The sequence below is a fragment of the Carassius carassius genome, chromosome 48 (assembly GCF_963082965.1).
Source record: "Carassius carassius chromosome 48, fCarCar2.1, whole genome shotgun sequence".
Classification (NCBI taxonomy): domain Eukaryota; kingdom Metazoa; phylum Chordata; class Actinopteri; order Cypriniformes; family Cyprinidae; genus Carassius; species Carassius carassius.
In genome coordinates, this window is record NC_081802.1 from 19,033,491 (window position 1) to 19,061,437 (window position 27,947).

Consider the following 27,947-nt stretch of genomic DNA (forward strand, 5'->3'; position numbering starts at 1 on the left):
TAACTATCAGGTAGTAGGCCTCATAAGGCCTCCCTGAAGGCAAAGCCCCAAAGACAGTCAACTGAACTGCCAGTCTGGCTCACTATCAGCTATGGTTTTCAGGTTGTAGGCCTCTCCAGGCCTCCCTGAAAGTAAGCTCCTTCATGTCATGGTTTTCATATTTTGAGTTTCCACTTAGGGTTGTTTTCTGGTAACAGGTAGTAGGCCTCTCTAGGCCTCTCTGTAAGTGAACTCCCATGCACTGTATTTATCAGGTAGTAGGCCTCACTAGGCCTCCCTGAAGTTGAGCTCCCACATACTGTGGTTGTCAGCTAGTAGGCCTCACCAGGCCTCCCTGGAGTTTTAGCTCCCACATACTGTGCGTTTCCACTAAATAGCATGGTTTTTCAGGTAGTAGGCCCCTCCAGGCCTCTCTGTAAGCGAGCTCCCATGTTTTGTGGTTGTCAAGTAGTAGGCCTCCCTGGAGTTGAGTTCCAAATTACTTTGAGTTTCCACTTAAGGTGGTTATCTGGTAACAGGTAGTAGGCCTCTCTGGGCCTCTCTGTAGGTGAACTCCCACATATTGTGGTTATCAGGTAGTAGGCTTCACCAGGCCTCTCTGAAGTTGAGCTCCCACATACTGTGGTTGTCAGGTAGTAGGCCTCTCCAGGTCTCCCTGAGAGTAGTTTCACAGTGGTGCTGGGTTTTGTAAGCTAGTGGCCGCTTACTTTCAGTTTAGCAGTCCTTATCAGGCAGCTACCGAAGGTGAGCTTGCACCCTGGCTCAACTCAAGTTTTTATTCTCTGCTACGGGTTCCCTCCTGGACCCTCTTTATCCTGCTACAGCCTGGTTGCCTACCAGGTAGATCTTATGCTCCCCTCACTGAGGGTCAATATGAGTATGTGGTCTCCTGAGTCTGGTCAGTCGGTCGTAGGCCTCTCATGAGGCCTCCCAGTTAGATCAGTCCTTAGGCCCTCACAGACCTCCTCAGTGTTTTTAAACACAAACACTGGGTAGATCCGTGGATCGAGTAGAGAAACTCCCCTCGCTGGCAAGGGTTGTAAAGCACTATGCTGAGTCATACTCTCCAGGATATCCCGTCTCTGAGATCCGGGCCGAGTGGTTCAATGCCTGCTCTGCAGTTCCTCGGGTTGGATGCCTTCCTAAAGGCAAGTGTCTAGAGGCTCTGTCTTCGGACAGACAGGAAGTGGCCAGACTGTAGTGTCTTATGTAGTGACACCAGGTCAGGCCTGCCTGGTGGTATTTCAGGTGGCACGCTCCCCTAAAATAGTGACTGGCTGGGGTTCCCTCGGGTTCCCTAGCCACATTCCCTAGAAGGGACCCCTTCTAAGAAGTTGAAGTTGTGGTCCTAGGTCCTTGAGCAGGCCCAGGTAGACCTTTCTCTAAACTATCTTTCTGGAGGTTTTCTGTGGTATCGTATAGCTTGGGCTATGACCGTAGGGAGTGTGACCTGAGGGTGAGTGGTTCTAGCATTCATTGAATTGCTGGTTCTGACAGTTGTCACTGCCATTGGGCATGCACTCCCTTTAGCATTGCGGCGTGGGTATTTTGTTCCCCATAACGTCAATGACGTATTGTCGAAGTTCCCTTCGAAAGGGAACGTCTCATGTTACAAAAGTAACCTTTGTTCCCTGAGAACAGGGAACCAGACAATACGTCTCCCAGCTATGCCTCGGGGTCTGCCTGCCAAACAGTCCCTTCAGACGAAAGGATATTGTCATGGTTTCAAGGCGCCCTTTTTATATATCCAGGTCACACGCTCATCATTCAAGCTGATGATTCACGGCTGTCGCCAGTTAGCATGATTGCTGTGAGTTGATATTTGATTTCAGACACCTGTCACGCCTGAGGCGTTCCCCATAATGTCGATGACGTATTGTCTCGTTCCCTGTTCTCAGGGAACAAAGGTTACATTTGTAACCTGAGACGTTTTACTACTCTTAATTAAATCACACGTGATAAAAACTCAGCTTTGTGTGGATATTTCTTTTATTAACATCACAAAAGTCAACACGGTGCTGAGGAACAACCACTAACACATTCCAAAAAAAAAAAAGAAAACTGAATTAAAACTATATTGATATATGCACTTTTTAAAAATGTTTGTTTAAATATTATATATATCTTTTTTTTCATTTTATACTTTACTTCAGAAGCTACAGAAGATGCTTAGCAGAAGACTAAATAATGACAATTCACCCTGATCTTCAAAATTCAAAAGGTTTTCACCCACTGGCCCAAAGGCCTTTAATTGTGTTTCTTTCTCAAGCATCAGTGACTTTTTGGATCTTTTATAATGTTTGCAGCAGTGTCTTGTAAAATATTACACATTTTAAATTATATAGAATTATATAAAAGAAATACCACATTCCTTGTTATTCCTTTGTTTTCATTGTGAAACCATTTATAATAATAAATAAGAACTATCCGCTGATTTATTGGTCTCAGTTGGCCTGACTGCAGACACCCTTATGACAGGCTTCACAGTGAGCAGTTTCATGCGGCCCATTAACTCTGCCACTGAACACGGAGGGTCTGTTCGTTTGACCCAGGTCTTCTCTGTAGCATTTCACACGGATATTTTTAACCAGTCTCTCAACAAGCACATCAATGTTTTCCACTGGGAAGTTTGGTTCCTCCCACGGAGCTTCTGTACATCTCCTGCACTTCTGTTTGAAGCGTCGCACTTTAATGGTTCCCCGATTGCTTGCTGTGTTCAGGTCGAAATGGAACAGCACCTGCACTCTTTTAGACCCCCAGCCTTTTTTACAAAGAGAACACTTGAACCTACAAATGAAATGGAGAATAGATGTTTTAGTGCACTCTATACTGATACTTCTAGGACCATTCATTAGAACAGTGTGTCTGATGATTTAATGATTCATTGATATCTTTTATTTTACCAGGTTGGCAGTTTTTATATCAAAATGTTGTTGTTGATTAAGTCTCTGTTTAACTGATAACAACCATAAACTTTTGTAGTTGTGAGGCCGGGAATGACTGCATATGGTCATATGCATATTTATGGTTATTGCATTCATACAATATTAACATGACACATAAACTTGAATTTAGATTTCTTACATTTCATTTATAAAGTTTTAGCTGAGGGAATCAACAACATATCCCACAAAGTTGCCTATTTTAGCAACCGGCTTAGCCTTAATTGTTTGTTTAAAAATGGTAATGTTATTGAAAAATACATCTAAACCATTTATTTATCTTAATGTTAATTTCAACATTTACTAATACATACTGCCAAAAGTTGTATTTGTTAATATTACTTAATGCACACAAGGTTACATGGAAAGTTATAATTGCAAGACCTATACAATTTCAAACTACAAAGCTTTTTAAGCCAGATTCTGCATAAATAAGCAATAAAGCATACGACACATTTGTGTCTTAATAGTCCAATTACACAAATAAATATTTGACATTTGTGCTCTTACTGTGCAAAGGAGCCAGAAATGTACTGGTGCCAGTCACGAGCTGGTCTGTTTTCCTCAATCGAGTCATTAATTTCAATGCTCCAAGTGTCGTCATGAAGCTCGTCTATCTTCTCCTGTAAAGAACTGTTCCACAGCGATATCATGTCTGTTTCCTCGCAGAGATATCACAGGAAGGATGCTCTGCTTTCTTATTACCCTTTATATATACAGCTAAGCTCTCAGTTCACCAAAAACGAAACTGAAAGTAATAAGTAGGTATCTGTTTTCTACAACACAAGAGTGAACATTGCTTTGCAAGTCAAAGAAACAGAGACAGTAACTTATGACCAGTATTAGAGTTTGAATGGTTTTTATTATTTTACTGTAAACATATGGAGAACCCCCCTGGATTTCCTGATGTCTAAATCCAACAACTAAACTTATTACTGAATACTCATTATCAATCTTTCTTAGAGAAACTGCAAGTCTCTTTTGCAGGTGTGTTCAGTGTTACTGATGAGCCAGCAGTACAACATGATTGGGAGATGCCTGACTGTCTTGGTGCCGATTGATTTGAGGGGCGACTCCACGCAGCGACTCTGGGCGGCGAGAGGTCTACGAGATTAATCAACGCGCTCTATTCATTCATATTGAGGGGTGGTACTAGCGCAGTGGATAAGACACATGCCTTTGGTGTGAGAGACCCGGGTTCGAATCCACTGTGAGACACCAACGTGTCCCTGAGCAAGACACTTACCCCCTAGTTGCTCCAGAGGTGTGCGACCTCTGACATATGTAGCAATTGTAAGTCGCTTTGGATAAAAGCGTCAGCTAAGTGAATAAATGTAACAAATGTAAATTATTAATTATTAATATTAATTATTAACGTTCACGAACAGGTGGGCATTGACGTGTATCTATTCCGAACTGATTGCCCTCGCAGCTCGGATCTACGGTTCCGGTTTCCTCCGCTGGCCACTGGGAGCGTCCTGACGATTGATTTGAAGCCGGGACTTGTGTGTGTCACTGCAGATTGCCTCTATCTCGCCTTTAGCGCCTTCTGTGTGCATTACGAGCACCGAGTGGGAGGGGTCGTGAGTGACTTGATTGACAGTGTTGTATGAAACTCTGCTAAACGCATGTAATTGTGATGTTTTGCTTGTTTACACTTCTCTTGGCTTAGTGAGATAATGGCTGCTCACCGACGCCTAGGTTTAAATTGTGTGTGTGTTATCCTCCATAATGGAGTGAATTGTTTTTAAGGCTATGACTGATCAAACTAATGTAGTTATATAATTATTTCTTAATGTGTGGGTTTTATTTTGAAGTGATTACACCTGTACATTGTGAAGCTATTTGCCCTTGTTGTGTGTAAATCTCACGTGTGATTTTGTGCTGTTCGATATATGACTTATATAGCCTATATATGATATATATATATATATATATATATATATATATATATATATATATATATATATATATATATATATATATATATATATATATATGATATTATTGGGGTGAATCGGGTAACAGTCTTTTCTCATTTGCTGTCCAGTCAGAACAGTGAAGAAACCGTTAAAGTTACAGGAAGAAATATTTGTTATTGTTTAAGCTCCACCTACTGGACAACATGGCATATGCAATGGTGCTGTTGAGGCGGGACATGGTTACGGACAGCTTTGGTGGTATGGTTAGGTTTAGGGCTGGGTTGAGGTCTAAGTGTAGATATAACTACAGAAATTAGTTGTGTAACTACAGGTAGATAATTTTTTTTCAATATATTGTCAGTACAATGTTAATCCGTTCATGTACACAATAAGTGCACTGATGTTAATTTAACAGTAAGTACATAGTAGTTAAAGACAATGTGGGTAATAAGAGTCAGAGCTGGGAAGATTACTTACAAATTTTAGTCTGTACAAAATTACATGATGAAAATTGTAGTCAGTAATGTAATCTAGAATACTCATATTAGGAAACTTATTCTGGCAATACTTTTGACCAAACTTGTTAACAGATTTGAATAGTATTATTGTAATATAAAACCCAGATACAATATATTGTATTTTTTGTTATCAAGATAATGAAATGCGCTAAACATGACATTATTCTAGGGTTTCCCAAGCTACCCTAACGTTTCCTGTCCTGGATGCTGATTGGTCAATACAGACATCCAGCTGTATTATATACCTCGATGTATACTGACCTCTCATTGGTATTACTTGTATAGTGATGCTGTTAGTGATTTGAAAGAAATGCCACTATCGAATGAGAACAAAACTTGAACTGAGCTGGATAATAACACTATTGTCTTTTGTAGCATTGCTTTAAAACCAAATGACATTTGCTGAAGAAGTTTGACACAGGGTATTGTGAAAATACTATTTCTGCTACTATTACATAACATATATTATTGCTTGATATTTGTAATAAAGACCTACCTTAACTTTAGTAGCAGGATGCAGTCTCAAAGAGGACTGTCAATGGAAAATGAGATGCACAGTGTTTCTAGAGTAAGCTACGAAAAATGCTTAGCCAGGACTACTTTTTGCTGATTGAAAGAAATGCTTCAATTTAAACTGAAAATAAGTGAACTTTACATGCAACGATATAGATCGTCCTACAGTTTTTTCTTTATTGCCTTTTATTGCCTTATGCGTTTCTCATTAGATATTCAGGACAACCTGTGTGGGTGCTGGAAACTGTTCGCAATGCAGCTATAGAGTCATGCATATTTTGCGGTTTGAAATGTTAGGTTTTGATGCTCGCAGAAATTTCTGAGAGAAAGGCGTTTTCATTTTCTACAGCTCTCAGTTTAAAACGCTGTATATGTGACTCCATCAGCACTCCTACTCACAACTGCCAACACATGCAGCCACATTTGATGTTATCTTCATGGCCATGCTCATGTGAACCTTCAGACAGAAGTAAACAAAATCAAATGCTCTCTGGCATTCAAGATGCTGTTTCAAGTGCTTTCTTCACTAGGCTGTTTGTTTTAGTGTTGAATCAGGATGCTTATGTTAAAAAAATGTGTTTTACTCCATTTAGCAGTTTTACAAATTTTATGAGATTCCTTTGTCGCTATACATTCATATGTGGTACAGAACTCATTCAAGTACAATATTTACACACACAATGCATTAATCAGCATATACAATTTACATAATACACAAGCTGCTGTTACTTACATTTTAAGGTCAATAGTGTTAGGATACACACAAACATTTTAGTAGCAAATTAGAAAATAATAACAGGAGAATGATAAAATCAAAAATAAATGTTACATTTCTTTTAGAGAACGTGAGTGGCGTATGTGAATGCAAAACTTGCTGTTACTCTCTCAATTCTCTGGTCTCGAAATGACTCAGGTTACTCCATAAATGTAAGTCCTGGGGATTTTGGCCAGTTTTATCAAATCGTAAGTAATTTTTTTTTTTTTATGTAATAGCACATAAACCTTTCCTCATAAGCCCCACAGTGTGAAGTATCATTCTTGTGAATACCGGAGATGGTGCAAGAATGAGAAATAATACGCTTGTGGTTGCAACATGGGCTCATTGGAAAAAAAGTGTCTCTATATCTTTGCAAAACTACAGAAATGCACCTATGCATACAGTTCACTGCAGTTTCCATCTGAAATGAACACTAGTGTCAGTAAAACACCAACAACTTTTATTCCTTATCACAACAATTATGATCAAAGGATCAGATTATTGATTTTTCATGCCGTTCTGAAAGTAATAATATGGCATGACCTCAAAACACTTTCACCATAGTGCGTGGATTTTAACTGTGATGTATTTGCATCACATAACAAGCTCCATTTGTATGGCATATGGCACATGTAAACTTGCTCAGTAGCGCACCCGGTACAGCATTGCACTTGCAATGTGAAGCGCTCGGGTACGAGTCCTGCGAAACGATTAAAGAGCTCAAGGACTTGTAATCGGTACTTAAATGGTAACTCCACCCTAAAATGAAAATGTTTTCATTAATGTTGCTCCAAACATGTACAAGCTTCGATAGTCCATCTGCCATCAGTGGTTCAACCGTAACGTTATGAAGTACTTTTTGTTTGCGAGAGACAAAGAGGGGACAAACTGTTGAATAAAGTCGTTATTTTTGTTTTCTTCTTGCACAAAAAGTATTGTCGTCGCTTCACAACGTTACGGTTGAACCACTAATGGCAGATGGACTATTCTGATCATGCTTACTTTTCTGGACTTTGACAGTGTAATTCACATGGCAGTCAATGGGCCAGTCACAAGCCTCCCGGTTTTCAACCAAAATCTTTTAAATTGTGTTTTGAAGATGAATAAAGCTTTTACGTGTTTGGAACGAGATGGGGGTAAGCGATTAATGAAAAAATTGTGTCACACTTTATTTTAAGGTCCAATTCTCACTATTAACTAACCATTAACTATGACTTTTGCCTCAATTAACTCATAATTTGCTACTTATTAATAGTTTATAAGGTAGTTGTGAAGTTTAGGGTATTGGGTAGGATTATGGATGCCATGCATTATATGTACTTTATAAGCACTTAATAAACAGCCAATATGTTAATAATAGGCATGCTAATAAGGAACTAGTTATTAGTGAGAATTGGACCCTATACTAAAGTGTTACCCAAAATTGTCATCTTGGGATGGAGTAACCCTTTAAATTAGCACAGTTGCTCCCGCAAATGAGTTTTCCCCTCATGTTTGCTTCTATTAACACTGTTGGTTAGGTGTAGCGGTACAGTATTTTCAGATGCGCAGTGATGGGTAGTAACGGATTACATGTATTCTGGATCCACTCCCATCTGTACTTTCATTGGTATCTGCTAATTTGCCCTGTTTAGTAAATCTGACCCTATATTTTCTAAAATGTAATGTAATGGATTGTGCTACTAACTAATTTCTTTCATGTAATTTGTAATCAGTAAAGCGCCCGGGGAGCAGTTGGGGTATCAGTGCCTTGCTCAAGGGCACCTAAGCCGAGACTCGAACCCACAACCCTAGGGTTAGGAGTCAAACACTCTAACCACTAGGCCACAACTTCCCCAGATTCCCAATCCAGCTCTGCAAACGCGGTAGAGCCTCTTAGCACCAGACATTACATTAACGGACTGCCACAACACATTCAACAACCAACATAATAAAACACTGCCACATTCATGTTCATTTGTTTTAGATCTAAGTGCCACTCGCTGGTACAAAAAAGAAAAGAAAAAAGAAAAGAAAAAAGAAGCACAGCAACATAATATAATTTTGCAGAATAAGAGTGTTTTTTCCAATGAGCCTGGGTTATGTAATACTGTACAAAAATACTCAAGTACCTCAGGTTTCTTTATGGGGGCTTCTGTGGTTAGCACCTCTTTATGATTCAGTGTTGAACTCTGTGGCACGTTTACAGTATCGTTGTGAACTAGTTAACAGTGAGATTATCACTTATGTGGCAGTTTGTGATAGTTTAATTATAAAAAAAATCATAACAGTCTTAAACTGTTTAGGATTTCTAAGCACTCTCAATAAAACTCCCAAATAGTACATTAGGTTTACATGAGGATATATTAAAACAGACTAACTTTAGTGGACAATGCATGATATGGTTTAATGAGGCTGACTATCACTTAATGGCAGGTACTTGCTGTTTGTTTCTCATCCGCCCACTCGGTGGCTGTTTTTGCTGAGGGAAAATGATGGCAGCATATTCCACTCCGTCCTGGTCCTTTGATGTCGTCTCGGCAGGTTCTACTCTGTCATCTCTTTCAGGTCTATTTTGAAAGTCTAACTCTCCATACTCCACACAGCTGACAAACACAGCCCCGGATGTCCCACACTGCCCCTGCTAACAGCCCAAGCCATAAAATACTGTTAGTGTTTTTCAATAGTTTAGGTGAAATAAAGAGGTCATGAACATACCTGTTGAGTTGTGTTGGTGTGAACTGGAGGGTTTTCTGCGTCTGAAGAGTCATAGAGTTACAATTAGCGCATTTTTCTAAACACATTATGGTGTTTTAGTAAATGTGCATATTTACTTTTTTAATTGAATATTCATTCATTTCTAATTTTACATTTCTTTTCACAGACGTTTTGTTTATATTTTCCTCCGTTTTAGCAATGTGTTTTTTGAAATACTTGAAGCAGTGTCCCAAATTGCGTATCGAATTTATCATCTACCATATTTATTTTCCCTTTTAAAAAGTAATAAACTACTCCATAAATCATTTTATTTTATGTTTTACATTAATGAACGATCGTAAAATGTGAACCCTGCTACTGTACTATCATTTAAAAGTTTAGAGTTCATTACATTTTCGATGTTTTTGAAAGAAGTCTCTTCTGCTCAGCAAGGCTGTATTTATTTGATCGAAAAAAATAAGCAATATTGTGAAATATTATTATCATTTTAAATAACTGTTTTCTACGTGAATATATATTTTAAAATGCAATTTATTTCTGTGATGAAAAGCTGAATTTCTAGCATCATTGGCATAAAACCTGATCCTTAAGAAATGTTGAATGTTGAAATGATCCTTCAGAAGTCATTCTAATATGGTTAACATTATCAATGTCAAATGTATTTTTTTGAGTCTTTGGTTTAAATATATATATATATATATATATATATATATATGTATATATATATATACATTTTTGATATCTTTATTGTCACTTATGATCAGCTGAATGTATCCTTGCCTGCTAAAAGTATTAATTTCTTTCTAAAAAATACCTGATCCCAAACTTTTGAATGGAAGTGATTTATAAAAAGTACTGAATTTAGCATAAGATGGCACAATGCTGTTCAATAACACTCAACTGTCTCATGTACAAAATCATACAAACATATTTTTAAAATCACCCAGTCAATCTGTAAAAGAAATCTGATTCAAAACAGTGCATGAATATTACATTACCTGGTTTTCTTGGATAGGTCCTAAAAAGCCAGAACAATATGCCCACAACGAGACATATAAATATAAATATTGTAATCAATGCACTTAAGAAAATGAAGAATGAGTTTTGTTCTGATGACTCCAGTTTAGGTGAATTAGTCCCTATGTTTTCATGCACAGCTTCTGTTTCTTTCGCAGTTTCTGAAAGGAAAATCACCTCGTTTGTCAAAATGGCATGCAACACGGAGCATAAATTAAAGAATATTATAAACGCAGTGACAATTACAATAGCACATGCACATGTATGAGTACGTCACTGAATGAAAAAAGTTTTAAATGGATTCTGTTTAACACTAAGCTTTAAAGAGAAAACTTACCTGCTGATTTATTTACTAATTTGACTTTAATACTGATTTTATTGCTCTCAAAAAAATACTTAATGCCATCTGTAAGCACTACAACATAATATGTCCCTTCATCTTCCAGTGTGAGATTTGTGATGTTTAGTGTGACAGTTTGGTTTTTCACATCACTCAGGGCAAACCTTTCTTTGCAATCGTTGGATTCTATCGAAGTTGCTATCTTTACCCCATTTTTGTACAGACTAGGTTTGGAGGGTATAACAGAGTCTTGAAAAGTGAATTTAACAGTGATGTTTTCTTCCGATGAGCCATTTACTTCATGTGTTGATTCCACTGAAATAAAAACAACACTTGGTCACTTCAACAGAAATCTGACAATAGACTGTTTAATAGCAGATTGAGATTTTTGTTGTAAATGTTCAACAGCTTTTTGTAGCCAAGTTTTTTACTTTTGGGTCAATGATGAACAAACTACGATGAAAGCATTCGCCCGAGTAAAACTGGTACTACAGTGGCCCTCCTCTAGATCATCTCAACAAGTCTGTGTCACGATGTTTCTTTTTAATTTTAAAAAGACTTACTCACTGTTATTTCACTGATGGTATGATACAGCTATGAAACTCTTCAAAGGAAGAAAGAGCTGTTGTTCTGCAGATCTCGCTCATATTTTCCATGAGTCAAAGGAAATTTCTTGGTACTTCAATTGCCCTTTTTTTGTACAACACTACAAATCCTTTCAATCGAATTTTACGTGCAATTACTTTGGCCTAAAATCACTTTAAAAACAAGTGTAAAGGCACAACTATTCATATATTATTCCAAATAAAGACTGATATTTGATGTAAGGTTTACATTGGGCCTTAATGTAAGAAACATTGTGAAAATACCGTACAAATCAACAGACAGTAAGACAAAACCCCAAAATGATCATGACCTCTTTTACTCACCGTTAAGAGTCAAGTAGAGCATGAATGAGAAAAGTACGAGTTTGTTCTTGAAGTCACGCTTCATGCTGCAGAAGGAACGGAGCGAGTGAACGCAGGCAGCCACCGGAGATGCAAACGTCTTCCCGTTTCTGCTGATTTATGCTTCGCACTTACAGCATGTTGAGGATCAAACCTACGTCTTTCAGGGGGAGGTACAGACAGGAACTGAATCTCATTATGCTTTTTTTTTTTTTTTTTACTTTTCTTTTCCTTTTGTTCACTCTCAGATCTCTGGAAACTAAAAAAAAAAAAAATAATAATAATAAGTGGAAAATAATAATACTAATAATAGCAACAAGATCATTGTTACAATAAACAGCATTACAAAAAATAAAAAAGCTGCTCTGTTACATATATGTACAGTGACTGTAGATCTTTGTTTTTTTTGTCAAATCATTTCATCTCTCATCACACAATCCCACCACAAGACCACCGACAGACCACCTTGAGTTTCACAACCCCTTGGAGGAAACTAGACTGTGTAAACTGCCACAAAACACACTGATGGCTCACGACTGCATGACATTACATTTAAAACACCAAAATAAACCTGGCCAAATTTAACATTTATGAAAAATGCCCTTACTCTAAAAACACATTTGAACTTTTCAGTTCAAGTGTACCTTCACTGGGCCTCTATGGTGACCAGTTTAGTGTGACTGAGTTTGATGACTAACTTGTCCTCCAGACTCAATGAATTTTTCCTATTTATGTTTTTTAGGGAGAAATCAGACTTAAGGGAAGGCGAATGTATACGTGTGTTTTTACCCCTGTGAAGATAAGATCTGAATGTGCTTCCTCCAGAAAACGCTGAACGTTCGGAAACAGCGCCTCACGTGTAAACGTGAACGCGCCCGACGCTCATCACGCCCTCACCGCTCCCCGGATGAAGCCGAGTTGTTATGGCAACGACGGTCAAGCGGTAAAGCGAAAGTAACGGCGTCGCGCACCAAACGCTCGTTGAACTGCCTTTAAAAGGGTCGCTAGTCCGGTTATATTCTATCTATCTATCTATCTATCTATCTATCTATCTATCTATCTATCTATCTATCTATCTATCTATCTATCTATCTATCTAATACTTCAGACATGGTGAACTTTGACAAAAGTGTAGACTTTGTTATAAATGTTTGCATTTTTATATGAACACATTTTATGTAAATGCAGTATTTTGAAAGCAGCACCCCAGTTTATTTGTCTTTTAAAAAATCGTCAAAAATTATGAGAAGATATAAGGCTAGAAAATTTGTTTTGAACAGTGAGATAATTTTGGGGATGCACCGGTTGACCGGCCATAAATCATTCGCTATCATGTCATTTGTGTGGAGGTCACGGGCAGCCGTTCAGCGCAGGAAGTGCAGAGCTACACGTCCCAATCCAGAGACACAGAGAGCAGGAAGCGAACAGCCGTTGGTGTACAGTACTGCAGCACAAATAAGAGTCCCTCTCCTGCGCGAGCGAACTGTATCTGTCCCTGCACAAGCGGAGACAGTGATGTTCAGCTCAACCTCTCACGTGTTGGATGAGAAACGAAACCGACTAAACTCTGACAAAACTGTAATGCTTTTTTTCTGTATAGGATGATTATTTTTATTTTACCTTAAAATTACATCGACGTAATTTGATTTAAAAATCACCTGCTGCACACTGCAAAAAAGGTGTTTCATTGATCCAATTAAAACATTTTAGGGTAATGATTCACATCTATATATATTTTTTTTAAACTTGAGACAATAGTTATTTATTTTTCATTTGCTCAAGTTAAAAAAAAAATATACGATTGAAACACTTTGCATCTTTGTTTTATTCGCACCAAAATTACTTGATTTTAACATTTTGAAATAATTTATTTATATAGCATACTTGTATTTGGTCTCACTGGTAAAGACATTTTTTTTTATTTAAAACCAAATTTAGAAACTGAAATACTGAACGCTGATTAAGAAACCTCTTATTGAATGTGTGTTGATTGTGTTATTTGGACTGTAGAACTATGCAGTTATTTCCTTTAATTTCACATGGTTACAGTTACTGTTTTCATGTAAGGCCAGTTCTGTGTAGTTTCAACCCAATTCAAAAACAAAAGCTAAATGCTGATGTCTGTACCATCTGTGTTTGTATTGAATGTAGGCTACTAACTGTGCAGTTACTGCTGTTCATTTCAGACTGTCACTGGTATTGTTTTCAATAGCCAAAGCCAGTTTGGCCTATTAAATACCAAATAAACATCTTGTTTTTATGCATACTTTCCTTCTTTCTTGTTTGTTGCTTAAAGAAAGAAAAAAAAAAACACGGAAATCGGTATCGGAATCGGCCATGAAAAATCTTGATCGTGCATCCTAATATTTTTAATCAGTATGATCTTGTTTAACCGCCCACAGTGTGTATTTAATCTAATCTTTAATTGTAATCTATTACTTGCTTTTTTGTTTCTCTTTTGTAGTATCTATCAAGTATATATCAGTCTGTAAGGATTTATAGTTTTATCTTGTTCTGTTAATGTTGAAACACACACACACACACACACACACACAAACTTTAACGAATAAAATGCCACTGCCGGAGTTCAGCAGTCTTCGTGTCTGGAGCGAAATCATTTCTCATACAGTTGAACATGAAATCTTTGATTTGGATTGATAGCAGCAGACGGGTGTATTTTCAGACGTGGGCTTCGACAGATACAAGCTCATCGTGCAGGTGGCCGTTGGAGAGCAGCACGGGGAGGGAGTCAAGTAAGAGCAATACTTCTAAGGAAAACAAATGAATTGTGAAATCAGGATGCTTTCAAACGAATCTTTAGCAAACCTGAGCAGTGGCGCTGTGTTTTTTGTGCAGTAGACCCATGACCACAGACATTATAACGAGCAGAAGACGCATCCTCAGATGCTTAGCTGTGACCTTTGGGTTGTTTGTCACGTGTCTGAGGTTTCTACTGATCTTTCTAGGTCACCCACATTAAGTAAGATACAGCCTGACTCAATGTGGTCTCATGATGTGAAACCAATATTACAGGGCATCTGAAACCCACAGTTCTTCGTAATTGCAGATCTGACTTGTAAAGATCTTGAGTCCCCCCCCCCCCCCAAAAAAATCTTCAGTGTAACAAAATTTTGTAAGTCATATAAGACACCTTTAGATGCATATTTAATTTTATTTATCACATTGCGTATTAAAATTAATTTAATTTATTGTACTTAATTATTCATTATTATATCAGTCACATCCATGTTTGTTTGTATGACTACCTCACTATATGATTTTTGTCTTTTTTTCCCCCATCTTAACAATGCTGAAAATGTTTAATTTTTAAATAAATATTTATATAAAATACATAATTTGTTTGTCACTATCATTCTGTATGCTTTTATATATAATAGTTTAACTTTTCACACCTATTCATTTGATATGATTGACTGTGATATTGTAAAAAAATAAAATAAAATTGTCATTCAAAAAAAAAAAAAAAAGCACTTGCATGGATATAAATGCCACATTAATGAAAGTATTGCCATTATTTTGGTTAAATGTGTAAGGTGGCCCCCTACTGACTGTCTGTGGGACTTACAAGAGCCAGTTTATCCACTCTCACCCTGGAGTCTAGAGATATGGTGAATTACTTTAAAACCACATTGTGGAATGGATTTCTAAACGACCTTTGACCCTGCAAGGATTATTATGGTGTTTTGTTGTTATGCACATCAGGAAAATCAGCAGTTGCATTTTCAGGAAACCTTTCGGTTGGACTTTTTTCTCTTTCTCAGTGTAACCTAAGAACTGGGATGTCATGGATTTCAGCCACTACTGATGAGATATAATTGTGTGATGAGAGACTGGTGTCCATTTCATTGCCCATATGTCACTGGCCATTTGTTTTGCAGCTGTGTGTGTTGCTGAACAGCAGTCAGTGTGATTTCTGGACTGACAGTGATGGACTCGCTTAGAAAGTCCACAGGTGTGAAAATAACTACATATGCAAACAGATCATACTGTTTTAAACAAATAGGGCTGTCTTATTAATAGTCAAAGCCTGTAAAACAAAACAAAACTAGAAGTAAAATAAAAGTATACTTATACTGTATATATATATATATATATATATATATATATATATATATATATATATATATATATATATATATATATATATTAATGGCATCCAAGGCTTTGATCACCCAATCTGATCAGAGCTCATGCGCTAAGATTAAAGTGACTCTATTATGAATAAAAATGTAGGGGTACAGGATATTGCTTTGTGGCTTTTAGTATCTCTTCAATGAAATTCTCAGGGACAAAACAACTGATATTTCTAGCTTCTCAGACTCCCTTTACCTTACCCAAGGGAACTGTGCCATTATCCATCTTATCTTTATATCCTGACTTCCACCATTTTTGTAAAATTCATAAAGAAGGACTCTGCCAGAACATTTCTGTTATTTATAGATGTGTTTGTGTTATTGTAGATTTCAGCAAATGGTTTGAAAACATTCTGCTGTGCCCTGCAGACCAATCCTTTTTATTTACAAAGCTTGTCAGAAGAAGAGATAGTTGTATATTTCAGTTTAGTTTCACAGTCAGAAATATAATACACTTTTGGACATAAGACATTAAATATAAAACATTTCATCCCAAAATAAAAGCTTTTTTTTCTGGTTTGTTGTCTATGAACATTCAATGGAAATGTATATAATTGCTGAATATAATTCTTTTTATTCACTGATTTGGATCATGTAAGTCGTCTCCATATAACTGGTTGTGATTTCAAACCAAACATTTTCATTCTTAGCAATAATGTGGATTTCTAAATCATGGACAAAAAGAACAGCAATGTACTTTGAGCAAGTAAAAAAGGTCACGTTTGACAGTTTTGACTCACAAAACATATTTAAATAAATAGTTACAAATGTTTTCATGTGAAATTACTTAAGGATCTATGGTTTGCATTGACATTTTCCATATGACATTAGCGCATGGTTCATGTCTGCAGTATATGCCCTAAACATTTAGTGTGAATTAGCCATCTGTCTTATTCCTCTTTCTGTAAGCTTGTATCTAATGTCAAATGTTGTATATTAGGCCATGCAGTTGCACAGCAAATATGTCAAATTAATACTCATACATCTTGCATAATAGATCTAGAAATACAGGTATTCATCTGCAAATTCACAAACGCTGCTCCACTTTATTTATTCACTGAACAAATAACACAAACATCATGGGGAAATTAATGCTATCAGCAGGCTCAATTAAATTTTTATCTTATTTTCATGAGATATTTTATTATCAAATGTCACTATAAAGCTTTTTACAGCAGTTATGCTTGAATCCGATCCTCGACTGACTTGTCGTCCGGAGTCCTGGGTGTCAGTTCGCTTGATTTTCAGATGATCTGTTTCAAATATAAAGACTCTGTTGAGAGTCTTTGAGAGTTGTTTATTAATCTAACCAATTCGTTCAAAACGCTCATTCATTCTGCAACGAAATGTGTTATATTTCTGTCATGACAACTTTTGGAGAGTCTAGTCTGGTAATGTACATGGCAAAGTTAATGTGTTTGGTTTTGGCGCTATAGATCTGCCAAGTTCTGAGTCTTTCTACTGCCAATACATCCAGAGACATGCTGCTGTGAGCATGTAAGAAATACTGCTGCAGCACATTTAATATACATGAAATAACCCCATATACAACACTCATGAAATCACCTAAAAGCAGATCTATACAGGTGGAGCTGGGGAGGTGGAGGGTTTCTGAAGCATGCTGCAACTGCTACAGCAAGCACTAGCCAATAATTTGAATGCCGAGCAGGAAGCTCATATGCTGCTGATGGAACTAAAACCAGTCGGCTACACCGTGTGAATAATGTCAGATTGAGTTAAAACCTTTTGGTCTGCGCCCTCTAGAGTTTCATGACATTACTTTGTATTTATGAATGATTCATTGAATTATTCACTTAACCACTTCATTTAGAATCACATATTCATTCAGCAAAGAACAATGTCTTGAAATAAATTTTGAGCAGATATTGACAGTCAGTGCAAGAGTGGTTTTATATTGAGATCATTTCCAGTGGGTAAAGACAATCTGCATCACTTGGTAAGCATCTAATTGAAAATATGCCAACAAAAAAAGAGTTACAGCGGTAAACATATGGGAGAGTCACAGATTTTTAATTCCTGTTTGATCTCAGAAAATCACCAAACCATGTATTTTACCCAAATGTTTGAATTAATTTCATGCACTGACAATAAAATACAATAAATGATACATTTTCTTAGGAAAAGTTGGTCTTATTTTCCTGGCAGTCATCCATATCATAATCATCTCCTTCTGTAGTTACTGTGCCATTGCAGGGTGGGACTTCACTCAAGGTACTGCGCACAGTAACCCTCGTCATGCTCAAAGAGCGTTTTCTTGGGACAGGATGCCATTTGTGGTGACACATCACCTCTTTAAACATCTCCCTGAAGCGGGTGGACATGAGGTTGTAGAGAATCGGATTAATGGCTGAGCTCAGATAGAAGAAGACCCCAGAGATGACATGGACATATTCATACACCTGGAAAATCTTCATGTGCTCACTGCTCTTCTGGTCCAGGAAACTCCACATGAGTCGATCGGTGTGGAACGGAGCCCAACAGATGCCAAACATGACCACTAGTACAACTGCGGAGAAAATACTCTGTTACATATAATTTAGGTCCATATTTAATCTGTTTAACCCAAAATATTAAATCAAAATACCTGTTTTTTTCCCCTTTGTGAACATTGTCCTATTAAAAATGACATTTCAAAGCAGAAAACCTCTGAAATATCTTTTGCCATGTACTTATGTGTCACTGATACAGGGGATACATAGGGAGAAAACAAATATGAATTGTTAGAGCTGCTGAGTGCTAACAATTTAATGTTAATAACAGTCAAAATACATACGACTAAAAGCAGAGGTGTAAAATACTTGAGTAATTTTACTTGATTACTGTACTTAAGTATTATTTTGGGGGATTTGTACTTTACTCAAATACAATTTAAACGGACTACTTGTACTTGTACTTGATTACATTTCTGAAGAAAAAACAGTACTTTTTACTTCTTACAATTTGATTTCATCTTGAAAATAACATTATATTTTGAATTTATCTTATGCACATTAAATATGGTAAATAGAAGCTCAAATGTGTGCGCCTGATGTGAGAACTAATGATCATTGTTTTCATGCATCAAACACACACATTTCTACTTCAATTATGACTTTCATCAGGTAAATGCCTGGCTTCGAAAGTTCACCATCAAATCTGAGGAAGCATATTAAGGTAGCAAAGTTGCTTTTTCCCGCCCAAAAAAGTTTATTCATTATTTGTTCAGTTTTGATACCATTAGCTGTAATATATTAGCTTAATGCACAAAATTGAGTGCTAAATAAAATTAGTGATGAGAATTTAAATACAATTAATATTTATGTGGGATTTTTTTTATTAAATGTCACAAATCTCCAAAAAAAGTGTTTGAATAAACATTATATGATAAATAAATTGTAATTCATGTTTAGTGATGTTCTTACCAGGTGGTGGATAAGTTGTATTTACAATATGTTATTAAATGAATCATTAAGTAGGAATTAGGACTGTCAGTAAATATTTTTTATCTTAATAATTACATGTTTTTCTCATTATTTAATCTAATTAGTCACAAATAATTATTTATCAATATTTGCTAAGAAAACATTTAAAAGGTTAATTGTCCTTTTAGACAGTAAAGTTGAATAGACAACACAAAAAAAGTGGCCTTTTTAAAACGTTAACGTTTTATGTTTGAATTCTATGACTTTTTTTTTCTAAAACTCTTAGTTTGTGTTTATCTGATAAATGAAAGTCATACAGGATGGCATGAGGGTGGAAATGATGGAGTTTCCTTTTAATCTCTTTTCTTGTATTTAATTTTTGTATTTTTTGGTGTTCCGCTGGGTTTCATTTTAATTGTTGTTGTTGAACTAAATATACATGTTTGACCTGTACCACTGCATTTTTTTCGTTCTCTCCCTTTAACCATTCTTCTGTATTGTCTGTCAGAAAAAAAGTACTTCTACTTTTTGGATACTTGAGTACAATTTAAAGTTGTACTTTTTTTTACTAATACTCATGTATGATTTTGACCTAATACTTGTACTTTTAATTGAGTAAAGTTTTCACTGAGTAAAATATTTTAGTACTTTTTACACCTCTGACTAAAAGCGCTTGAAGAAAGATGGTTAATTTTCACATCATTTACCCAAATAAAATTGTAACTCAAATAAAATGTCATCCTACTGCTCTCCAATATTACATTCCAGCTACGGCAGTTTTCTTTTTTCTTTTCTATAATGACTTAAATCTAGGTCATCTTATGGCTTGGGAAGACTTTTAATATAGTGCACAAAATATATGGGGTCCTTAAGATATTATTTAAATTATGTGTATTTGAATTATTTTGAGTTTGACAGTCTCTATATAGACCTTCTATTGTAAGGAAAACCGCATCTTTTTTAATAATCTCTAGTTATCTTATTGACATTTGTAACAATTGTTTGAATTATTATTATTATTATTATTATTATTTTAATTCAGTTGATTGTAACGCCATGCCAGCAGAGGGAGCCCTTGCCCGAGTACTGACTGTGTTCCGCTCCCTCTGCTTCACCTGTCACTTCCTGTTTGGTATACATTTAAGCGTGGCCGGAGCCACGAGTACTTTGCGAAGTATTGCCAGCCTGTCTGCCTTACCGAGCGTTCTTCCCATTGCCATAGTTTGCCTTATTGTGTATGATCTTTGCCTGGTTTCCCTGTTTTTGCCTTTTGGATTTGCCCACTGTCTTGTGTCTTGATTGGACTACCTATCTGTGTACGTACCTCTGCCTTCTACGTTTATGATTATCTGCCTACTGTTTTGGATTTGTCTGCTGTGGATGTTATTAAAAAAAACTGCACATGGATTCTAACGCTGCCTCCGCGTCATTACATAATACTTCGCCACCGAAGAATCCAGCAGAAGTAACGAATCTACAGGCTGCGTTCGCTTATCAGAGCGAAGTTCTCAAGGAGTACCGTGACCAACTGGCTAAAGCTCAAGTGGTTAAAGATTATCTCACTCAGTATCTACGATCGCTACCACCACCTATGCCCATAAAGGTAAATTTTGCTCTTCCTGACAAATTCAACGGTTCTGCTGAAAAATGTAAAGGTTTCATTCGGCAAGTTGAGATCTTTCTCATGCATCAAGGGAGTAACTTTGACTCTGATGAGAAGAAGTGTGCTTTCCTCATGTCATTGTTAACGGGCAAAGCGATTGAGTGGGCCGCAGCAGTTTGGGAAACTGACCGTCTGTTTCAAACATCCTATCCATATTTCATTAAACAACTCAGAGATGTGTTTGTATACCCGGCAGGGGGTAAGGATGTATCCAGTCGTCTAATGCAACTCACTCAAGGCCGCAATTCGGCCGCTGAACATGCTATCGAGTTCAGAACAATTGCTGCTCAGAGTGGGTGGAACGACATAGCACTCAAGGCCATGTTTCGTCGCAGTTTAAATCTGGAGCTACAGGCAGAGCTCGCGATAACCTCATTCGCACTCACCGCCCTCAACCCAAGTCAACGAACGTCATGCATATCCCCCAAGTTACACAGATGCCCGTCACCATACCATCCCATTATCAGGACCTTCAAGAGGTCTTCAGCAAAACTAAGGCCACTCAACTGCCACCTCATCATCCTTGGGATTGCGCCATAGAGCTATTACCCAACGCCATGCCACCCAAGAGTAAGATCTATCCACTGTCACGTCCGGAAAGTCAAACCATAGACGCATATATTGAGGAAGCTCTCAGCTCTGGATTCATCTGTCCATCCACTTCCCCAGCTGCAGCAGGATTCTTCTTCGTGGAGAAAAAGGATGGAGGACTGTGCCCCTGCATCGATTATAGAGGTTTGAACAATGTTACTATCAAGTTCCGTTATCCACTGCCACTAGTCCCTGCAGCACTTGAACAACTTAGAGAAGCCAAGATTTACACTAAATTAGATTTGAGAAGTGTCTATAACCTCATCAGGATCAAGGCGGTTGTTGAATGGAAGACTGCATTTCTGACAACTAGGGGGCACTATGAGTACCAGGTTATGCCGTATGGGCTGGCCAATGCACCTGCGGTATTCCAGTCATTCATGAATGAGATTTTCAAAGACCTCTTGAACAAATTTGTAGTAGCTTACATTAATGATATCTTGATCTATTCCAAGTCTGAAGAGGAACACAAGGGTCATGTCAGAACAGTACTTACCAGGCTGTTAGAGAATCAACTCTATGTCAAGGCAGAGAAATGTGAATTCCATGTACAACGAACCTCTTTCCTAGGCTACAACATCAGCCATCAAGGTGTGGAAGTGGACCAATCCAAGATCAAGGCAGTCACTGAATGGCCACGACCCAACACTGTGAAGGAGCTTCAACGCTTTCTGGGATTTGCAAATTTCTACCGACGTTTCATTAGGAACTACAGCAAGACCTTTGACGTCACTATTGAAAGGTAAACCATCAAAGTTGAAATGGACTGATCGAGCTATGCAAGCATTCTCTGAGCTTAAGAACAGCTTTTCCACTGCACCCATCTTGAAACACCCTGACCCCAACTTGCCATTTGTACTGGAGGTTGATGCCTCCGACTTTGGGATAGGTGCAGTGCTCTCCCAATGCCACGGACAACCAGGCAAGCTTTTTCCCAGTGCTTCCTTTTCAAGGAAACTCACAGATGCTGAGCGTAATTATGATGTCGGAAACAAAGAGCTACTGGTTATGAAGGCGGCCATTGAGGAATGGAGGCACTGGTTGGAGGGTTCCACTCACCCCTTCCAGGTAACCACTGATCATAAGAACCTTCAATATATCAAAAGTGCCAAGAGATTAAATCCTCGCCAGGCTCGCTGGTCCTTGTTTTTCACCAGGTTCCAATTCGCAGTGACTTACCGCCCTGGCAGTAAAAATAGCAAGGCAGACGCTCTTTCCAGAAGACATGACCATCCATTGACAGATCACCAACCTGAATCTATCCTGCCACCGTCCATCATCATAGCGCCAGTCACGCGGGACATAATGGATGAGATTCAAAAGGAACAATACCTCAAAACAAAACAAACCCACACCTCCAGGTTGTCCCGCTAATAAACACTATGTTCCTTCCAGGATTCGACCACGAGTCTTACAGTGGGTCCATACTTCACTGTGCTCCGGGCATCCAGGTATCTCTCGCACACTACACCTCAAGCAGAATTCTTTCTGGTGGCCTGCTATGGTGAAAGATGTAGCAAATTACGTCAAGTCATGTCCTTTGTGTGCACAGTCAAAACCCCCCAAAGAACTCCCATCAGGTCTGCTACAACCATTACCCATACTGCAGAGACCTTGGTCACACCTATCCATTGACTTTGTCACCGTTCTACCATTGACCGCTTCTCCAAGGCATGTAGACTCATACCTCTGAAAGGTCTTCCCACAGCGATGAATACCGCTCAAGCGATGTTCCACAACGTCTTCAGGATGTACGGTATCCCCGAAGACATTGTCTCAGACAGAGGAACTCAGTTCACGTCCCAGGTATGGAGAGCATTCTGTAAACAATTGGACATTAATGTCAGTTTAACTTCAGGTTACCACCCTCAATCGAATGGGCAAGTGGAGAGATTGAATCAGGAGATTGGCAGATACCTCAGGTCATACTGTGGACGTGAGCAGCATCTGTGGTCAGAGTTCCTTCCATGGGCAGAATACGCACAAAACTCATTGAGGCATTCATCCACTGGCCTTACACCGTTCCAATGTGTGCTAGGATACCAACCCCCCATGTTCCCGTGGTCTGGAGAACCATCACTAGTACCTGCAGTCGACGTCTGGATTCGCCGTAGCAAGAGGGTGTGGGACAGCACTCATGTACGTCTGCAAATAGCCATCTGGAATCGAGAGATCCAAGCTAACCGACGACGTCGTCCACATCCTCCCTACCAACCTGGACAAAGGGTCTGGGTCTCCACACAGGACCTCAAGTTGCAGCTGCCCAGCAAGAAGCTCAGCCCAAGGTACGTAGGCCCATTCAGAATCTTACGACAGATTAATGCGGTCACTTATGAACTTGAGCTGCCCGTTAAATACTGGTATCTCTCCCTCCTTCCATGTTTCCCTCCTAAAACCGTTCCACCTGGATGCTAACCCCAATGTCGGAAACCCGGAGCCACCTCCACCGCTGGACATTGATAGAACCCCGGCTTATGCGGTAAAGGAGTTGTTGGACTCCAGACGGAGAGGGGGTCAGCTTCAATACTTGGTGGACTGGGAGGGATACTGACCAGAGGAGAGATCATGGGTGGCCGCCCACGACATACTAGATCCTTCGTAGAGCGCCAGGAGGTGCGCGTGGGGGGGGGGGGGGGGGCGGTTCTGTAACGCCACGCCAGCAGAGGGAGCCCTCGCCCGAGTACTGACTGTGTTCCGCTCCCTCTTCTTCACCTGTCACTTCCTGTTTGGTAGACATTTAAGCGTGGCCGGAGCCACGAGTACTTTGCGAAGTATTGCCAGCCTGTCTGCCCTACCGAGCGTTCTTCCCATTGCCATATTTGCCTTATTGTGTATGATCTTTGCCTGGTTTTCCTGTTTTTGCCTTTTGGATTTGCCCACTGTCTTGTTGTTTGGATTGGACTGCCTATCTGTGTACGTACCTCTGCCTTTTACGTTTATGATTATCTGCCTACTGTTTTGGATTTGTCTGCTGTGGATGTTATTAAAAAAACTGCACATGGATTCTAACGCCGCCTCCGCGTCATTACATTGATTTATTTATGCAGCTGATTCATTACTCAAAGGATGACATATGCAATAATTAAATAATGATTTAATTATATTTTATGTGCTTCAGTATTTTTACAGTAATTTTTACTGATATCTTGGTGTTAGTTACATTTCAAAATGTATTATTCTTTAAAAAAAAAACAATAGTAACAGGTTGCCTAAAAAGCTTGAATAATAGAAAATCGCATGGTCCCTAAGTTGAGCTGATGACACATCTGTAGCCAGATAACACACATAAAAGATGTCTGTTAAAGATCTCTTTATCTGGAAAGCATCTGCTGTGTACAAACATCTAATAGACATCTATTAGATGTCAGTTTTACATGCATTCTAAAATCCTAAACATCTTAAAGACATTTTCAAATGTCTATTTGACATCTGATAGGAAACGTCTTATAGACGTACATTATTACAGATGAGCAAACACTCTAAAAAATAAGTTTGTGGATTTTAATACATGTCAGATAGATGTCTTCTATATGTGTGCTACCAGGGTCATTAAATAATAATAATAGTGTAATTACGTTGTATGTGCCGTTACTTCTTTAATGCCGAATTTTGTTGACATTTCACTGTTATTTGAATTTAAAAATCCTTTCAGATCTTTAGGACCAGCATATGACCAACCCATAGTGGGCCGTGGGAACTCTTCAATAAGAATTCATTAGAATGCAATCTATTCAGTGCATAAATTCAAAATGACTCAAGTGATGAAGCAGGACACATATGTTAAAAATATGCTTGTAGTGTATTATAATGTAAAGGGATAGTTCACCCAAAAATTAAAATTATCCCACAATTTACTCACACTCAAACCATCCTAGGTGTATATGACTTTCATCTTTCAGAAAAATACATTTGCAGTTATATATATAAAAAAAATTCCTGGCACTTCCAAGCTTTATAATTGCAGTGAATGGGTGTTATTTTTCAATAGTCCAAAAGAAGTCCAATAAACTGCATCCATCCAAAATAAAAAGTGCTCCACAAGAGAGTGGTATCCAGCGGATGACATAGGCTGTAGGTGTAGCATAAGCTCCGGTGAGAATATGCAAGTCTCGCGAAAACCAAGTTTTGTTTACAGCAAAGGAAAACCAGTCTCCTCTTGGCTTATATCAAAATCCTCTGACATTTTTCTTTACAAATCCTCGTTTGCATTTCTAATCTGTGAGCGGTGTTTTGTTTTGCTCTCTCATCTACGCTCGCCTAAAACTATGACATCTGCTGGAAATCCACTCTCTCATGAATGCGTCAACAACAGTTAGCAGAAGTCAGAGATTATGGTTGATAAAGTCTTAAATATGGACAAATGCATCTTCTTTTCAGAAGGCTTTTATTAACCCCTTGGAGTCACGTGGAGCACTTATTATGATGGATGAATGCTGTTTTTTTGGCTTCAAAATCTCAACACCCATTCACTGCCATAATAAAGCTTGGAAGAGCCAGGACATTTTTTATATAACTCTGATTGTATTTGTCTAAAAGAAGAAATTCATACACACCTAGGATGGTTTGAAGGTAAGTCATAGGTCAGTTTTCATTTTTGGCTGAACTATTCCTTTATCACAGCGGTGGCACTGTCATACATGAGAATTCAGTTATTGGCCAGCTGGCCTACTTACACAACATTTTAGTGACCTGCTGGCGACGGGTTTTCTGCTGCTGACTGCGCACATTAGAGGAGCTGTCTTGTCCCACACTGGCATTTGCCTCCAGGACATGCAACATCTTCTCGCGTTTTAGCTGCATCCCGATGAGCAAATACAGCATGCTGATGGTCAACATGGGCAGTAGGAAAAACAGCAGAGTTGTGATTTGGATGATCAGGTTGTACATCCAGCGTGGCTTGACCAGCATGCAGGTGGCAGAAGTGGACAAGGCACCTACTCCTTTCCCTTTGGGAAAAGGGAGGGTGAAAATGCCATGGAGGCTGGTGTTGGGAATGGCACATAATACAGACACGCTCCACACGCTCAAGATCACCCGCTTGGCGTGAGTGCGAGTAACTACGTATTTGACCCTAAGTGGATGGACTACAGCAATGTAGCGCTCCACACTCAGTGCTGTTACATTCAAGATGGAGGCAAAACATACAGTCTCAAAGAGGAAGGTCTTGAAGTAGCAGCCACCTTTGCCAAAAAGGAACGGATAGTTACTCCACATTTCGTAGAGCTCCAAAGGCATTCCCAGAAGAAGCACCAGCAGGTCCGACATCGCCAAACTGAACAGGTAGAAGTTGGTGGGCGTCCTCATGACCTTGTTGCGAGCAATAACAATGCACGTAAGAATGTTCCCCACCGCTCCCACCAAAAAGATGATCAGGTAGGTGATACACACAGGCAGAAACACCGGGGAACGTCTGGGCCCCAGATATTTCTCGAGATACTCGTCTTGATTGAGGCAAAACTCATCCATCTCCAACTCACTAAGGTTCAACACAGTGCTGGTGTTGCACAGCAGGTCTTGGACACATCTTGATACATAGGAATTTGTTGAGGAACAGTTGGGTTTGGCAATCATTCTGGATCTAGTGATGGAAGAAGAAAGAGTGGGAGACAAAGGATCAAATTTGCTTGATGATCATAGACAAACTGGCACTTTTTCAAAGTGTTTCTAGACAGTTTAGAGTGAGAAAGAAGGAGCTTGGGAAAATAAATAAGGGACTGTGGGGGATTTGATATTAAAACTACAATATTCTCATTTTTAATTTAATAAAAAATGGGAAGTTGAATTATATACAGGGCCCATGGGGGAGACGGTAATGGTCACTGTTATTATTGCAAAACTTGACGCCATGAGGTGAATCTGATGAGGTAATTGTATCTTCCATATGGCAATACACACATCATGCAAATAGGCAAATCATTTTTTTAAAGCTAAATTTTCCTCAATTCCTTCCATAACAGATTTTAAGCCCTTTTAATTGGTTCCAAATCATAATACACTGAAAATGCATCTTTTTCCAACTAATATTGCTCAGAATATATATATATTATTATTATTTTTTTTTTTGTATGTATGGACTGGAAAGTTAAGTAATCATAGATAACTGTGATTATGCTAAACCTATAACAAGTTTTTCTTTTAATTGATGAAAAACTATTTTATTCACGATTCAGTACTGCTGTATTTAAGTCTGTTTTGTAACAAATACATTTTCATAGGTTTAATTTTTTTTAGCATGGATAAACAAAGCAAAAAATGCTAACACATAGGTCTCAATTATTAACATTAGTTAATGTATTAATTAACATTGACCAATAATTTTTTACAGCATTTATTAACCTTTGTTAACTGAAGTGAATTGTGGCAAATGCAGACACGTAAGATCCGTATCAAAGACAATATTAGGGTAAGAGTGAGAGTTAGGGTAAGGGTGGTGGGTTGAGCAGTACATTGCTGTAGAAGTATTT

General features: G+C 38.3%; 3 protein-coding genes across 4 annotated transcripts; all 3 read right to left on the reverse strand.

The window, feature by feature from the left end:
- Positions 1 to 2,269: 2,269 nt before the first annotated feature.
- On the reverse strand, positions 2,270 to 3,639 carry LOC132131345 (receptor-transporting protein 3-like). Its single transcript, XM_059543365.1, has 2 exons — positions 3,453 to 3,639; positions 2,270 to 2,787 (listed from the first exon to the last, which is right to left on the reverse strand). Exons 1-2 carry the CDS (start codon positions 3,593 to 3,595, stop codon positions 2,445 to 2,447), a joined length of 486 nt encoding a protein of 161 aa, XP_059399348.1. The 5' UTR covers positions 3,596 to 3,639; the 3' UTR covers positions 2,270 to 2,444.
- Positions 3,640 to 9,012: 5,373 nt separating this feature from the next.
- Positions 9,013 to 12,537, reverse strand: LOC132131279 (CMRF35-like molecule 8). 2 transcript variants are annotated; one of them, XM_059543304.1, is made up of 6 exons: positions 12,443 to 12,537; positions 11,636 to 11,905; positions 10,704 to 11,021; positions 10,348 to 10,527; positions 9,350 to 9,390; positions 9,013 to 9,275 (listed from the first exon to the last, which is right to left on the reverse strand). In XM_059543304.1, the coding sequence occupies exons 2-6, from the start codon at positions 11,697 to 11,699 to the stop codon at positions 9,054 to 9,056; spliced, it is 825 nt and encodes a 274-aa protein (XP_059399287.1). In that variant the 5' UTR covers positions 11,700 to 11,905; positions 12,443 to 12,537; the 3' UTR covers positions 9,013 to 9,053. The 2 variants fall into 2 exon arrangements, with proteins under 2 accessions (XP_059399287.1, XP_059399289.1); XM_059543306.1 differs by lacking the exon at positions 10,348 to 10,527.
- Positions 12,538 to 17,942: 5,405 nt separating this feature from the next.
- On the reverse strand, positions 17,943 to 27,153 carry LOC132131426 (neuromedin-U receptor 1-like). Its single transcript, XM_059543443.1, has 2 exons — positions 26,157 to 27,153; positions 17,943 to 18,334 (listed from the first exon to the last, which is right to left on the reverse strand). The coding sequence occupies exons 1-2, from the start codon at positions 27,052 to 27,054 to the stop codon at positions 17,943 to 17,945; spliced, it is 1,290 nt and encodes a 429-aa protein (XP_059399426.1). The 5' UTR covers positions 27,055 to 27,153.
- Between the last annotated feature and the right edge of the window lie 794 nt (positions 27,154 to 27,947).